Genomic DNA, 17,915 nt, shown 5'->3' on the forward strand with positions numbered 1-17,915 from the left:
TCTAAAATTGTCACGTTTGTGTGTCCATTAGCTGTTGTTTTATGTGTCTCTGGCTAATATTATGTACAGACTTGACTTTCCATCTCTGACTTGCATTTATTCACTGACATCTCCTACTGTTAGGAGATGTGTAGATGTGTGTTATGGCATTTCAGAATGTATTTTTGTAAGTTTTTTTCCAGGAAGATGCTAGATTTCTCATTTGAGTCGCATGTTGAAGAACTTTGGGAACTCCTGCTGCATGTGTTTATGACTCTTTGACACACTTTAACAAATAACAAAGAGGAAAACAAATGTTATAAGTAATGAAAAAGAATAAAACAAAGACTGTCAGTGGAACAAATGCTTGAGTCATTCCTATTTCTTCACAGTTTCCACAGAGAAAGTTTTTCCAAGGATTTTGTGAACTTGTTTCAATTAGTTTGGGTGTCATACGGTCTGAGATGGGCGGTGGTGGGCTGCTATCTAAGCCCCTACTCAGATGAAGACCTACAGCCAACGTAGACATCTGAGTCAGATGTTTTGCCAGCCAACAAAAAGAAATGTGATTCATCAGTAAGACATAAAAGAGCTCAACAAAAGAAAACTCAGTTATAAAGCTTAATTATAAAGCCCTTCCGTGCCTCTGAATTATTTGTTTGTGAATAGATCCATGACAAATGAATCGTGTTTATGAGGAGACACATGTCCTTGATGATGAATTCTCCAACCTTTCATTACAAACGCACATTGCTGATGTTTTATTTTCCAAAACATGGTCATTCCTTTGTTGTTTTGGAAGATTTGAAGGTAATAAAGTTTAGATTTGATGATTAATGAGAATCACAAAACTTTTTGCACTGAATAGTCATAGTTTTTGAAGAGGATAATAGTTTAGGTAAAGTAAAGTTCTGTTATGTCATGTTATGTTATGCTATGTTATGTTACATTACGCTACATTATGCTACACTAGACTATGCTATGTTATGTTATGCTACGTTATGTTATGGTTTGCTATGCTAGACTATGTTATGTTATGTTATGCTATGTTACGCTATGTTATGTTACGCTACGCTATGTTATGTTATGTCATGTTATGCTACGTTATGCTACGTTATGTTATGCTACGTTATCTTACGCTACGTTATCTTACGCTACATTATGTAACGCTACATTATGTAACGCTACATTATGTAACGTTACGTTACAGTTTGCTATGTTATGTTATGTTTTATTATGTTATGCTATGTTATGTTATGCTACGTTATGTTATGCTACGTTATGTTACACAACGTTGTGTTATGGTTTGCTATGCTACACTATGTTATGTTACATTATGTTATGCTACGTTATGTTACGCTATGCTATGTTATGGTTTGCTATGCTACACTATGTTATGTTACGTTATGTTACGTTATGCTATGCTACGTTATGTTACGCTACGTTATGTTACGCTATGTTATGTTACGTTACACTATGCTATGTTATGTTATGTTACGTTATGTTATGGTTTGCTATGTTACGTTATGTTATGCTACGTTATGTTCTGCTACGTTATGTTCCGCTACGTTATGTTACGCTATGCTATGTTATGTTATGGTTTGCTATGCTACACTATCTTATATTATGTTATGTTACGTTATGCTACGCTACGTTATGCTACGTTACGTTATGCTACATTATGTTACGTTACACTATGCAATGTTATGTTACGTTATGTTATGGTTTGCTATGTTATGGTTTGCTATGTTATGTTATGTTACGCTATGTTATGTTATGTAATGTTATGCTATACTATGTTATGCTACGCTATGTTTTGCTACGCTATGTTTTGTTATGATACACTATGGTTTGCTATGCTATGTCAAGCTATACTAGATTATGTTATGCTATATTATGCTATGCTGTGTTATGTCGGTATATACATAAAAAACAGAGACATTTACACAAAAAGTATAATCTACAAAATAAAGCACAGTGTGAAACTAGAGACCTTGGGTTGGGTTCAATTACAGGCACTTAATCCAGTTCAACAATCTAACACCCCAACTGCACTTGGTACAAAAGAGTCCTTTTTTTTTCTTTTACAAAACAAAACAAACAAAAGACATTTTTTGTGAATCTTGGAAATCTAAAATGCCTTCAGCTTTCTGTAAAAAGACACGCCTGCATGTGTACACTGATCACTAAAATCTAATGTTACTATAATAAATGTACATACTCTGTTTAGAGTTTCACACACTGATGCAGGTTTTAATTAGCACATTGGTGTTACAGAGTGGAAACTATCATCTAATCTGGAAAGGTTTAGCGGAAACTATCATCTAATCTACGGGAATGATTTTAACCTTCTGTTCTTGTTACAACACGCAAACACTCCCAGTCTCACTCAGTCTATGCTCGCTTTTATCACCTGAACACCTCTATTTAACCCGTAAAGACCCAAGCAACCACTGACGACCAAAACCATCTGCTGATCTAAAACATTTAATCATTTATAAACCACTAATCCTATCAGTGCATGTAAATAACTGGTGTAAATGCAGTTTGTTGTCTTTTCATGGTCATCAGATATGACCCATTTGGACGTTCAGGGGCTCTGTAGTTACCACGGAAACACCGTCATCTTCTATAACATTGATTCACCAGTAAAACCCACGGAGTTGGATCAATGACAGTGGATGGAGACACTTGCTTTATGTTCAGTTAATGGCATACAGTATTTTGCAGCAAAAGTCCATTTTTCTTCAGTTTTCTCTGTTTCTGATATAATGACCTTCGACTTTAATCTGAGCTTTTATGAACATCTACATGATCAATAAATTAAACAGGAAAATACATCATGTTCACTGAAAAAACACAAAATACAGAGGATTATGTCATAATAAATTGTGATAAATCACTTAAGAAAACTTCGGTACAGAGAAAAAAATATTTTGGAACTGACTCAAAAGTAACAGTGGGTCTTTATGGGTTAAAGTCTGCATACAGACGACTGCTTCATGCTCAGTTCTTCGAACACATACGTCAGATGTTGTCAGTCCATTGTTTTTTATGATTATAGCCATTGACCCCACACTCAAACTCCTGATATAGAGACTATTGATGGTGGCCCTGCTGGAATGAGATCTACATAATGAGTTAGACTGGTTTCAATTGTTCAAGCATTAACATAAATCTACCAAAGAGAACATTCAGGTCAATGGTTTAATCTACCTCAGTGATGAATTCTCAGCTGCAGGACCTCGCAGACAGAATGAGAGCTGGACTCCAGCCATCAGGGTGGACTGTGCCACTGGTGACATTAACATCTGTTTTAACATCAATGCACTCCCCAAAAACTCACTGCTACAATCACCTCATCTCATATTGATTATTGCAATTCTGTGGTCACTTGTTTCAATAAGACGACCCTCAACTAGGGATGTAACGATTACCGGTATGATGATAAACCGTGGTAAAATTGCCAATGGTTAGTATTACCGTTTAAATTCTAATTATCATGATAACCGTGTTTGATTACTGCACTTACTGCACTTGTAAAGATCTGCTTTTATGTCAAATATTTGAATATAGTTTTAATTTAATGCAATTAAAATTTTATATACCTAATATTTGGAACCAATATTCACTTTTAAAGTCTTTGAAAAGGTTCGTTAAGCATTTTTGTGTTATTTATGCAATAAATTATATACATTTTTAAATCAGATTTTATATATTTTTTGTGTTTTCTGGCCTTTTTTGTTGATATAGTAGGTTAAAGTGGAAAAAAATAATAGACAGATGATATAGATGAAGTTGTGCTGAAAAAAAAAAGATACCAAACATGGGTATAGTAAACATTTGTGTATATAGTAAATAAAGGTAAAATCAAAAGTACTGAAAAACAGCCAAAATAGACTCAGACCCCTAAGGGTTAATATTTGAATGTTTCTGCCAACAGAAAGTGCATTGTGCCAGTTACTTTATTAGGTTTTTTTTTCTTTTGTTTTTTGTTTTTTTCAAAATACAACTTGGTTAAATTATTTCAGTGTGTGTGTATAAGTACTTTTTGAACATTTTGAGCACAATTTCAACAATACCGTGATAATAATGATAACTGATAATTTTGGTCACAATAACCGTAATATGAAATTTTCATGTCGTTACATTCCTACCCTCAACAGACTTCAGATGGTACAAAATTCTTCCACTAGACTTCTGACAGATACGCCCAGAACAGCCCACATCACCCCCATTTTGTCAGCTCTTCATTGGCTTCCAGTCAAATTTCATAATGATTTCAAAATTTTAGTCCTGACTTTCCAGGCGCTGCATGGTCAGACCCCCCAATAACTGCCGACTTGTTGTACCCCTACTCCTCAGGGCGCACCTTTAGGTCTTCAGGCCTGAGCCTCCTGAAGGTCCCAAAGACTCATTTTAAAACCCGGGGAGACCTGTCCTTTCAGGCTGAAGCCCCCATACTCTGAAATGGCCTGCCCCTGTCCCTCCATGTGGTCGACTCTGTGGACTCTTTTAAAACACAGCTCAAGATGTTTTTATTTAGGAAAGCTTTTGGTTGATGGATTTATCCTTTTTATTTATTTTATGAAATTATTCTTATGTTGTTTCATTGCACCCATTTTATGTACAGCACTTTGGTGATTTTTATCTGAGAAAAGCGCTTTATAAATAAACTTTTCTTAATTACTTATTAAGAATTTCATTTTGTTTGTGGATCTTAAAGCTGCAGGAACTAAATTCAGGGGAAAAAATGACAAAGAGCTGCAGAAGGAAGGTGTGTATTTCCAAATTCTCTAAACCTGACCCAAAACTCACACCTGATTGAACCTGGTCTGCATATGATAATCACAGCTGTCAATCAATATCAATCAATATTAACCTCCCACTTGTCTGAAAACACCTGTGATTTGACAAAATCTGCATCACAGGATTTTCTAGAGCTTGAAAATAGTCCAAACTAATCTGTGCACGTTCTGACTTCATATCACTTTCTTTTAAAAATCTGCAAAAACCTTCTGGAGTTGTCCAGTAATCAAACCATTTTGGGAAGAGCTGTGTAAACATCTAAATAACATTTTTACTGAAAAAATTCCTTGTGAATGTGAAGCCCTGTACTTGGGAGATATTTCATGTGAGGACTGGACTCTGAAAGATAAAAAACTGTTGCTAATGCTTTTGGCAGTGAGTAAAAAGACTATCACTAGAAAATGGTTAAAGCCTGAAGCACCCACAACAGAAGAATGGATCGACATCATACAGGACATTTACACTCTGGAGAAGTTGTCATTTTGTTTTAAGGGTCAAAAGGAATCTTTTTTCACTATTTGGTCAAAATAGACAAACTATGTTAAATCTGTAATGGAAGTGAAGGGAATACATCAGTGATGTGAATACATTTATATGATATACATTTGTGTTTAGGTTAATGTAAACATACACATCTTAATGTGTTTTATCTTGTTGATGAAGAAGTGGTGTAAGCCCCCTCCCCCGGCCCACTTTTCTTTCTTTATTTATTTTATTTGTTCAATATTTGACTAAAAATCTTGGATTTGCATCTTCTTTCCATTTGACATGTGGAAATTGAATTGTACCCGTAAGGGAAGTTTTATATAAATTGCTTTTCCAAATAAACAAAGAATTAAATAAAAAAAAAAATCAGCAAAACCTTCTCAGCATGTACGCATATCTTTTTTTGTGTGTGTAGACGTAAAGCCACTCTTACTGTCCAGGTAGATGTGATGTGGTTCGCTCCAGTTGCTCCACAGCGGAGGCTCCACCAGACTGGAACAGCGAACCTGGATGGTGTAGTTCAACCTGGGCTTGAGGTCTAGAGATAACCTGGGCTCTCCAGGTGCAGACACCACCTGGAGACAGCAGAGAGCAAATGATCAAACACCGACACAGACACACCCTACTACCAAACAGTTGGATGTGTGTGTGTGTGTGTGTGTGTGTGTGTCCTTGTGTGTGTCTTTAATGACAGCGATGACTAAACAGCGTGACGTGGTTACTCTTTGGTATTTAATCAACTGTTACCAAAACACAAACCCAGTTTAACCACACCTGGGCTGTCTGTAGTCATGGGAATAGTGTCATTTAGAGTTAAGCCCTCAAGACCTGCAACTATTTTAGTTATTTATAATAATATCCTCCTCTGTATTTGGCATTTTTTCAGGAATTTTCAGGTATATTTAATTTACTGATCATGTAGATGTTCATAAATGCTTTGGGTTCATTCAAAGGTTATTACGTCCAAACAGGAAAAGTGAAGAAAAAGTGACCTTTTCAGCAAAATATATCATTAAATGAACATAAAAACAAGCATCTAACTTCCACATGAATTTTGTTTTGCCTTTCCCAAGTGATTTATCACCATTTATTATAAAATTATCCAGTGTATTTTGCATTTTTCAATAAACTTTAACCTACTGATCATGTAGATGTTCATAAACGTTTGGAGGAAATTCAAAGGTTATTTCATCAAATCTAGGAAAAAGTGACTTTTCATCAAACTATATCAGTAACTGACAGTAACAGTAACTGGCAAAAATACTAACATTCTGTACTTAAGTAGAAGTATAGGTACCTGTGTGAAAATATACTCTTGTAAAAGTAGAAGTACAGATTCAACTCCTTTACTTAAGTAAACATAAAAAAGTTCAACTTCTCAATTGTAATAAACTACAAAAGTAAAAAGTAAAACTGGCATGTGTCTTAGCCCAAAAAAATCCCTTAAAAGTGAGTTACTGTGTAGACAATGCTTTTAATCATGGGTCGGGTCGTGGTACTCGGCTTTAACGGTACGGGTGGAAAAGTTTGGAAAAAGTGGACCTGTGCAGGACTCTGGTACTGACCCTGTGCTCTCTTCTCTCCACACTGATTTTCCCTCTGAAGTGACATATTTTACGTACTGTCAAATCTGTTTAGTTTGAAAAAGGAACGAGCCTATTCTGAGAATATAAGGAGTATAAAGTACAGATATTTATGCAAAAATGTAGGGAGTAAAAGTAAAAAGTTGCCAGAAAATTAAATGCTCAAGTAAAGTACAGATACCTAGAAAATCTACTTAAGTACAGTAATGAAGTACTTATACTTTGTTACTTCCCACCTCTGGTAACTGAACATAAAAACAACTGTTTCCATGCAATGCCATTTGTCAAAATACATGGGTTTTATTGGTGAATCAATGTTGTAGAAGATGGCAGTGTTTCCATGGTTACTACGGAGCCTCTGAACGTCCACATGGGTCATATTTGATGACCACGAGAAAGTGCATTTTAACTGATTTATTTCCCTGTACTGATCAGATTAGTAGTTGAAAAGTTACTTAATATTTTAGATCACAGTAGATCACAGGTGTCAAACATGCGGCCCGGGGTCCAAATCCGGCCCGCCAAAGGGTCCAATATGGCCCGTGGGATGAATTTGTGAAATGCAAAAATTACACTGAAGAAATTAACAATCAATCCACCTACAGACACATACAGACCAATTAGATTTCAAGTGGGTCAGACCAGTAAAATATTATCATAATAACCTATAAAAAATGACAACCCAAAATTTTCTCTTTGTTTTTTTGGTGTAAAGAAAAAGTAAAATTACATGAAAATGTTTACATTATCAAACTATACTTTCATAAAAAATGTGAATAACCTGAACAAATGGAAATGTCTGAAGAAAAGTAAATGCAATTTTACCAATATTCTGCCTGTTACTAAATGTTTTGTGCAACTGTAATGCATGTGTAAATGATAAACTGAGAAACTGTGGCATAATATTGTTAATATTGCACTTGGTTTTCTTACGATAATTCAAGTTGTTCGTGTTATTCATATTTTTAAGGAAACTTTGTAGATGTAAACTTGATCATAATTTTAATAATTTTACAATAATTTTACTTTTTTTCACTGTTATTATTTTAGTGGTCCGGCCCACTTGAGTTCAATTTGGGCTAAATGTGGCCCCCGAACTAAAATGAGTTTGACACCCCTGCAGTAGATGCTTTTGGTCACTGGAGGCTGTTAAAGTCTTTGAGGGTTAAAATGATTTTTTTTTTATTAAAGGTCACAAGTCTCATCAGACCATTTTATACAGTTTTACCCAAAAGTGTGTCCAAGAACCTCAAACTAATGGAAAAGATATAAAAATCATTCCTGAAAATGTGCTCTGTTTATCGGTCTATAGTCGTCTGTTGGGTCTTAAGTGTCACTCCTGAATGAATCATCCACTTTCTGATCCACCGCTGAACACTGAGTGCACTGTTGAATGACTCGTAAAATCTATGAAGTTATTAAAACCCCGACTGGCTGTGGCGAGTCATGCACCAAACAAACACAACATTGCTCTATTCAGTGAAAATTTGGGTTAAAACAGCACTGCTGCTTATATATGTAGAAATAATGCAACTTATTCAATAAGTATAAGTTTAACCCATAAAGACCCGGTGCTACTTTTGTGAATATAGACAAAATGGATTTATTTAACCTTTCTTAAGTGATTTATCTCTATTTATTACAACATTATCTTCCTTATTTTGCATTTTTTTTTAGTGTAAATCATGTATTTCCTATAATTAATTCACTGATCACATAGATGTTCATAAAAACTCAGATTACAGTTGAGGGTTATTATATCAGAAACAGAGAAAACTGAGGAAAAATTGACTTTTTCAGCACATATATCAAAAATTGAACATAAAAACAAGTGTGTCCATCCACTGTCATTGATCCAAATCCATGGATTTTACTGGTGAATCAATGTTGTAGAAGATGACTGCGTTTCCACGGTAACTACGGAGCCTCTGAACGTCCAAATGGGTCATATCTGATGACCATGAAAAGATGAAGAATTGTATTTTACAATAATTATTTACATGTATTGATAGGATTAGTGGATCAACAGGTATTAAACGGTTTAGATAGTGGCTTGGGTCTTTATGGGTTAAATTGTTTATTCTTTTCATGATTTACACCAAGAGTTTTTGCTAAAAGTACAATGAGATCATGATATTTAAGCTTCAATAATATAACAATAGAAGATGTTTTTCAGCTCCAGATGAGTATTTACCTGCCAGGTGGGATGGGTGGGGTTGGAGGAGTATCGGACCTCGTATCTCAGGAGACCGTGGTCCAACTCTGAATCAACCTCCCAGGTCAAAATCAGCTCTGCCTCGATGGTCTGGATGTGTGACAAGTTGACAGGAGGACTTGGTTTGACTGTAAAAGAAGAAAAGGTGAGACTAAAGCTTGATTGTCGATGTTTGGCACGGCAGAAAAACACACCAGACGACCTGCTTCGACTCCAACGCTATTTCAGTTTCCATTATTAAAGATCTGAGTGAAATAACTGTAAACATTGGTGCATTGTCAGTAATTCCTACTAGTGTTACATGATGAAGACCAGACGAGATACACGACAACTACAAAACAGCAACCAAGACTTCCTAATAATACAGATGTATATGATTTTAACCCAGTGGTTTCCAACCTTTTTTGGCTCATGACCCCATTTTAACATCACAAATTTGTGGTAACCCCAGACATTCAAAACAGAGACATTTTTTTGCTAAAATTAATTTGCATTTTATCATGTAATAGTCTGTTATACCAGGGGTGTCAAACTCATTTTAGTTCGGGGGCCACATTTAGCCCAAATTGAACTCAAGTGGGCCGGACCACTAAAATAATAACAGTGAAAAAAGTAAAATTATTGTAAAATTATTAAAATTATGATCAGGTTTACATCTACAAAGTTTCCTTAAAAATGTGAATAACACGAACAACTTGAATTATCGTAAGAAAAACAAGTGCAATATTAACAATATTATGCCACAGTTTCTCAGTTTATCATTTACACTTGTGCATTACAGTCGCACAAAACATTTAGTAAGAGGCAGAATATTGGTAAAATTGCATTTACTTTTCTTCAGATATTTCCATTTGTTCATATTTGTTCAGGTTATTCACATTTTTTATAAAAGTATAGTTTGATAATGTAACCATTTTCATGTAATTTTACTTTTATTACACCAAAAAACACAAAGAGAAAATTTTGGGTTGTCATTTTTTATAGGTTATTATGATAATATTTTACTGGTCTGACCCACTTGAAATCTAATTGGTCTGTATGTGTCTGTAGGTGGATTGATTGTTAATATCTTCAGTGTAATTTTTGCATTTCACAAATTCATCCCGCGGGCCGGATTGGACCCTTTGGCGGGCCAGATTTGGCCCCCGGGCCGCATGTTTGACACCTGTGTGTTATACTATATTGCAAATAAACATCAATTTTAGACAACATTTAGGCTATATAATGTATATAATGCAGCTTTTTTTATTTTTACTAGGAGAAGTGTGTGGTGTTTTAATTATAATGACATATATACTGAATTATCATATCATATTTTTTATTAGTAATTTTTTTATTTTATTTTTTTATCAATTACTAGAAATTTCAGGTGACCCCACATGAATTCCAGGCGACCCCACATGGGGTCCCGACCCCAAGGTTGAAAAACACTGTCTTAACTCATAACCTCCTGAGACCCAGCAATGCATTTTTGTCTTCTGTAGGGGACACGAGTTTCAGTTTTATTGAAGAAAACAAAACAAAACAAAATGCTGTCCACTGCAAAGGACACTCCATACAAATTTTACAAATGTAGCTGAAAAACTGTTGCATTGTACCATTTCCAAAAAAAAGCAATTTTTTTAACCCTTTCGTGCATACTGGTCACTACAGTGGACAGCTATTCTACAGCTATTCTCTCGTATATTGGTGGGTTTTGTTGTTCTTTTCGTTGTTTTATTTATTTATTTATTTTTTGGCACATATCTTTATTAAAGTTTTAAGACACTACATATCTTTTCTGACATGAATCGGTAACATTATGTAGATCTCTCCTGAGCATAAACCCCCAGAATCACAAGCCCTCCCCATAGTTTTCACACAGTTTATCAGTAAATACATGTTTCTGTGCATCAAATATTAAACGTGTGTTGTCCAGCTGAGTGGACATTTTTGCAACTTCACGAAAAATAGGTTCATCAGAATTTTTTTTTTCCATTATTTTTTTTTTTTACGTATTTTTACATTTTTTTAAAATTATTTTTATTTTATTTATTTATTTTTATTTATTTTAAACATAAATCCACAAAGACCAAAACCTTCCAAAACTAGTGTTGACACTCAAGTACATCAGTTATTTTTATTTGTATTAGGGCTCGTATGGCAGATCTGTAAATATAAAGGCATCTTTTTGCTGTAATTCAACTTATTTTCATGTCTAGGATGACTAATATTATTTAAATGCATATGTCACACCTCATACACAGAGTTAATTGAAAAATATAGATCCAGGTTACAGCTTCATCATAAATGCCTAATGCATTTTCGTCATTTTGCCTATACATTTATAAGAAGGTTACACGGTTAAATGCCAGTCTGGGGGTTTAGAATCAAAGCAGCTGTGAATTTTCCATTTTCTATCAATTATGCAACAGCATCAGGAGCCTCACATGAACTGACTGACCATGGGTTTCAGCCTGGACATTTGACGGCTTACAGATTTTCTGTGTTTAAAATGACCCTGGATATCGAACAATGTCCCTGCACACCACTTATTTATGATAAATACAGCGAAAGATAATTGAGCCTCATAAAACCACAAAGATGCCTCCTGGGAGAGAAGAGATTACTCAACGCAATGAGTAATAACTGAGCAATTTTGCTTCCAGACTAGTCTCACATCAGGGAGAAAGTGTGCTTATAAGATTATTCTTCAGGGCGAATTTATACATGAAACAACAGAAAAGCAACAAAAGAACAGTTTGGGGGTTTTTTTAGATTTAACAGAAGGTTGTGCGTAACCTTGATGACTCCATACTCACATACTTAACAATGTATGGTGTATGTTTTATTTTTTGTATTTGTGTATAAATAACACACTCTATATTCATGCACTTTGTCCAAGTGAGTGTCAGTTGATCTACGGGGGCACATGTCTTTTTATTGCTCTTATTCATGTAATTAGGGACCGAGCCCAAAGGCAAGGCCCTATGGCAGGGGTCTCAAACATGCGGCCCGGGGGCCAAATGTGGCCCGCCAAAGGTTCCAATCTGGCCCGTAAGGCTGCACGATTTTGGCCAAAAATAAAATCCCTATTTTTTCCTCTAAAAACTCAATTTTTGATTTCGATTTTTGGGTGAAACTACAAAAGACAACAGAAGTCGGCATGTCATTTTGTGAGCAGTTGTAATGCAAGGCACCGCTCCCTACCTGAAAACTGAGACGGTATCACGGAATCCCTGAAAGTTCCATGTTGGGCCCACAGAAGTTATACCAATGTAAGTCAGTAACAGGTATCAGTCACCTGTGCGTGGACCACATAAGATGAGTGATCCCTATGCAGTTATATTTGAATTAGGGGATCCGTGCATGGACCACGGCTTACATTGGTATCACTACTGTAAGGTCAATTACAGATTTAAGTCATTACACAGACTGCTGTGAAAGACCGCTCTCACAGATAGGAGGAGGAGCCTATGGTAGGCAGGAGAGAGATGAAACTGATTTGACGATTTCCCTTTTTTAAAAATCGTCCTAATTAAAAAATCCAATTTCGATTTAAAATTGATTAATCGTGCAGCCTTACTGGCCCGTGAGATGAATTTGCAAAGTGCAAAAATTCCACAGTCAAGGCTGTCAAAGTCATTTTAGTTCATTCCACATACAGACCAATATGATCTACAGTAAAAATAATAGCATAATAACCTGCAAAAAATAACGACTCCATATTTTCTACTGGGTTTGATGTGAAAAAACATATTATTACATTATGCCTATAAATAATGACAACTTCAAAGTGCAACAAATAACATTAAATTATGAAAATATTTACATTTACAATCTATCCTGTAACAATAAAATGTGAATAACCTGAACAAATATGAACAACTTGAAATGTATAAAGAAAATTAAGTACAGTTTTAACAATTTTCTGCCTGTTATTAAAAGTTTAGTGTCTTTGTAGATCCGATCCTTAACGCTAGGGATGTAACGATACGAAAATTTCATGTCACGGTTATTGTGACCAAAATTATCACGGTTATCGTTATTATCGCGGTATTGTTGAAATTGTGCTCAAAATGTTCAAAAAGTACTGATACACACACTGAAATAATTTAACCAAGTTGTATTTTGAAAAAAAAAATAAAATAAATAAAATAAAATAACAGTCACAATGTACCTTCTGTTGAGAGAAACATTCAAACATTAACCCTTAGTGGTCTGAGCCTATTTTGTCCGTTTTTCAGTCCTTTTGATTTTGCCTTTATATACTATATATAAACATATGTTTACCATACCCATGTTTGGTATCTTTTTTTTCAGCACAACTTCATTTATATCATCTGTCTATTATTTCTTTCACTTTAACCTACTATATCAACATAAAAGGACAAAAACCACAAAAAATATATAAAATACAATTTGAAAAATTTGTGTAATTTATTGCATAAATAACACAAAGATGCTTAACGAACCTTTTCAAAGACGTTAAAAGTGAATATTGGTTCCAAATATTAGGTATATAAAACTAAAATTGAAATAAATTAAAACTATACTCAAATATTTGACATAAAAGCAGATCTTTACATAGGGTGTTTTTTCCCTCAAAAGTGCGGTAATCAACCACGGCTATCATGATAGATAGAATTTAAACGGTAATACTAACCGTCTGCAATTTTACATGGTTTATCGTTATACCGGTAATTGTTATATCCCTACATAACACACATGTATAAATGAGAAGTTGAGGCAGAATATTGTTAAAATTACACTTATTTTTCTTGAGAAATTTCCATTTTTTCAGGTTATTCACATCTTTTTTGTTTGGATAGTTTATAAAAGTAAGTATTTTCATAATTTAATGGGGGTTTGGAGTTGTCATTATTTATAGGTTATTATGTTATTATTTTAGTGGTCCGGCCCACTTGAGATCAAATCAGGCTGAATGTGGCCCCTGAAAGAAAATGAGTTTGAGTTCATTTTTTTCTTTTTCCTACTCCGCTCCTTTCAACTGGAATTTGACCCCCTGAACATGCAAAAACTCACCAAAGGCTGCACACATGTCACGTCTGGTGAAAAATTTCATAAAATGTAAAAATTAACCCCATAGGTGCCAAAATGTGCTCTCTAGCGCCACCTATGTAAAAAAAAAACCAAAAAAAACACGGAAAGGACCCTAGTGGCCAATAGGAATGTCGTACAGACATGGAACCAGTGCCAAAATTTTGGTTTTATAAAGCAAATGGTACACGGACACCCATGACCTAACTCCAACAGGAAGTTCACAATTTGCCTTTCAAAATACAGTTTCTAAAATGAACTCGTATGACACCGTTTGTCGTATTGGCTTCTAAATAGCACCAAAAGATAGAGTAAACCCTTCTCAAAAAAGTGACCTTGCAACTTTGTAATTACTGACTTAGTTTTTTTTTTTTTTTTTTAGAAGCCCGGAAAGTTGCGATATTTGGAACTCACTTTTCACTTCATACTTTTGGCCCACATGTTATATATCTACACATTCACAAGCCTCTCCACAACGCTCACATGCAAAAATTTATGACATAGGATGTACGGTTATGGATTTATTGAAATTTGTTTTGTTTTTTTTCATAGTTTTTTACTTTGTACTGTCTTTTATGTATTTTTATGCTGAGCACTTGCAACTCGTTTTCCAATGCAGTTTTCCTGTAAATGGCAAATAAACTGATTCTGACTCTGTTGTGTTGTGTAAACTGTAGATTATCTCAGGAGGAACATATCGGAGCTTTGTTTCAAGAGGAGAAATTGTTAGTTTTAAAGGAGAAGAAGCAGAAAGATAAATCTGTTTCAGCTGAGTTTGTGTTCGACTCTTCTCTAAGTTCAGGTCTATTAGAATAAACGTGGCATGGAAAGTCCTCGTACATCACTATGGTGATTTCAGATTGACGGTGGATGCACACATTCACTCACTACACACACACTCATTCACTACACACACACACACACTCATGCTGAGCCACTGTCCAGCTGCTTTAACTTTATTCCAGTCACGGCTGCCAGTAAGCTGAATAAAACCTTTTCTCCTTATCTGTCCAGATTCATCACAGCAGTACTGGGACAGTTTGTGTTTTACACACTCTGAGAAACACTGGCCTCATCTTCATACTTGGCTGGTTGTGTTTTTAAAGCTCTAATGCCAGTAACTGCAGGGAAAAAAACAGTAAATGCCCGTAACATGCTTTGATGATAAGAATCTGCATCAAATTTAAAACAGTATTTACTTCTTTTCCAGAAATGATGTATTGTCAGACTTTTTTTTAATTTATTTTTTTTATTATTATTATTATTACCTCCACCAAGTGTAACAGCACAGGTTATGGTTTCATCGGGGTTTGTCTGTTAGCAAGATAACTGAAAAAGTTATGGACGGATTTTGATGAAATTTTCAGGAAATGTTGATACTGGCACAAGGAACAAATGATTCAATTTTGGTGGTGGTGGTGGTGAGGGGGGCTGATCTGCCTTGGCGGAGATCTTCACTCTCCAAGTGCTTTTCTAGTTTTAGGTTTGCACTCACACTGTAAGCCCGGATAAGTTGAGTTTACTTTTAAAAAACTGTGAAAAGTGGCTGCCTTAAAAACAATTAAGTAATGATTAATGATCTTTTTTAAGTACATGTAACTTGAAATCTTTTGTAATATCAACAGCTTTGCCTAGTTATCACACTTAAATAATCAAGTTCAATGCACTAAATTCCAAGTTGATTTAACTAAAATTATTAAATGATGTTTTTTGTTTGTTTGTTTGTTTTAGCACAAAACAGTTTAACCCTTTCATGCATTAATTATGAGAACCTTAGGGTTGTTAAATTGTTGTGTGTTTGTTATGTTTGCTTTCCTTTGATTGTTTTTTGGTCTGTTCACTCCGTGTTTATTTCTCAAAATGTGGACAAATTATAATAATAGATGTTTTTTTTTTTTTTTAACTAACTTCTGAGTAAAAAGACTGACAAAAGAAGACAAATCCTTTTCTTACCAGGTTTTTCAGGGACTTTAAGAACAACCTGAGGAGAAACGACGTCAGAGATGATAACGGTTACCACGGTGGCCCAAGTCACTGTTGACCCAAGCGCCATTGAACACGTGAAGGAATCCTTCGCTTCACAGATGACAGGATTATTATCAACGGGCTCATCTGTCTGGGATCTGAAAATGAATAAAGAACATTCAGCGTCATGGCTGGATACACACAGTAAAGAGCGCAAATAATTAAATGAAGCCAAAATGATGGAAAATGAGATGCCTTGGCGGAGGTCTGCGCTCTCCGAGTGCTTTTCTACTTCCAAATAAAATTCAATTGAGACTCATGATGTGATGCTTCATAGATCTTCAACTGTCGTGCTTTTGATCAGTTCTGAACGAGCCTCTTTATCTTTGTCATGTTATGTCTGAGGACAGTGTGATCACACAGCTTCCCCTCTGCCGATCAAAGTAAACACACACATACTTAACTCCCCACTGAGCAACAAGGGAAAGGAAGCCGAGTGGAGACACACGACAGGCATGGAACAATAATGAGGCTGCAGCTTCATACTTACATCACTCGCCCCAGGCCAATCTTGATCAGACCGGCTTCGAATGTGTCTCCAACATGAAGTTCACAGGTTAAATCTTCCCAGTTTTCAGTGATCCTGCACAGCATGTCCAAACAGTGACCTGGGAAACATTACATTTACATGTTAAACACATGATGAGTGACCGATAGACAAGAACACCAGCTGGACGTCACATCCTAATGAAACCTTCCGTGAAAACCTTCCCTCTTCATATTCTGAGAAAGGCGACTCTGTTGGGGATCTTATTAGGTTAACGAGTTTTACTACAGTAGCTGCAGGCAGTATTACGGTCATTCTTTCAAGACTTCACGCTGAGTGCTTTTCTTTTCTTTTTTTTTTTTTGAACCCACCACCACCCCTCTTCGGACAGCAACTTTTTTTTTTTTTTGTACTTAAATTTTTATTTGTTTTAGTATAAGGTACAAAACAAACAGACAAAAGGTCACAGGTACATTCAGACATTTGCATACTGTTTACTGTCCACAGATTGAATGAAAAAGTCCCATTTTTTCCAGGACTTTACACCCGTGCATTGTTGTAGGCGAAGATTGTTGGTAATAATTTCCATTAAATGAATATGACTGACAATTTTTATCACCAAGGAGATTGAGGGAGGATGACAAGTTTATTTTTTAAGTACAACTTGTGCTTAATTGACAGTCTCAAAATTTACATTCACAAAAAAACAAATATCTTTTATTTCTGTTCCTATTTATTGCTAAAGTCATAAATCTTTAACTGAATCATAATAAGATTTCGTCAACTTCACTGTAATCTCAAATAATTTCATTGTAATTATACGACCGTTATGACCACGTATTGATGTGAAGTCAGTGTTTGAGTCTGTTTTGTGGTGGTAGGTGGCCATGTGTCATCTCTGTTACTAAGACAACAACTGTTTCTGTTGTCTACATCCATGGTCACAGTTTGTGCACAGACTTATTAAAGGGATTAGATGTAGTACGAACACATGGACCCGTGGGAATACACAGTTCGAAATGAAAAGAAGGGAGTTTGATGATGAAAAGGCAGCGTTACCTATACACAGGTGAGTTTGATTCTAAGGCATATGAAGGCACAAAGTTATTATGGGATGTTATTACCTCTGCTAAGGAGGTTATGTTTTCATCAGGGTATATCTGTTTGTTTGTCTGTTTATGTGTTTGCTTGTTTGTTTGTTTGGTTGTTTGTTTGTCTGTTAGCAAGATCACTCAAAAAGTTATGGACAGATTTTGATGAAATTTTCAGGAAATGTTGATACTGGCACAAG

At 35.3% G+C, this 17,915-nt stretch overlaps 1 protein-coding gene across 1 annotated transcript in view; it reads right to left on the bottom strand.

The window, feature by feature from the left end:
* lepr (leptin receptor) overlaps positions 1 to 17,915 on the bottom strand; it is a 75,197-nt gene that overhangs the window by 30,178 nt on the left and 27,104 nt on the right. Inside the window, exons 5-8 of the mRNA XM_030132989.1 lie at positions 16,628 to 16,745; positions 16,066 to 16,235; positions 9,052 to 9,200; positions 5,708 to 5,849 (exon numbers count right to left, since the gene is read on the bottom strand). Coding sequence (XP_029988849.1) covers positions 5,708 to 5,849; positions 9,052 to 9,200; positions 16,066 to 16,235; positions 16,628 to 16,745 — 579 coding nt within the window. The remainder of the gene's footprint in view (positions 1 to 5,707; positions 5,850 to 9,051; positions 9,201 to 16,065; positions 16,236 to 16,627; positions 16,746 to 17,915) is intronic.

Source organism: Sphaeramia orbicularis, chromosome 4 (assembly GCF_902148855.1).
Source record: "Sphaeramia orbicularis chromosome 4, fSphaOr1.1, whole genome shotgun sequence".
NCBI classification, from domain to species: Eukaryota; Metazoa; Chordata; class Actinopteri; order Kurtiformes; family Apogonidae; genus Sphaeramia; species Sphaeramia orbicularis.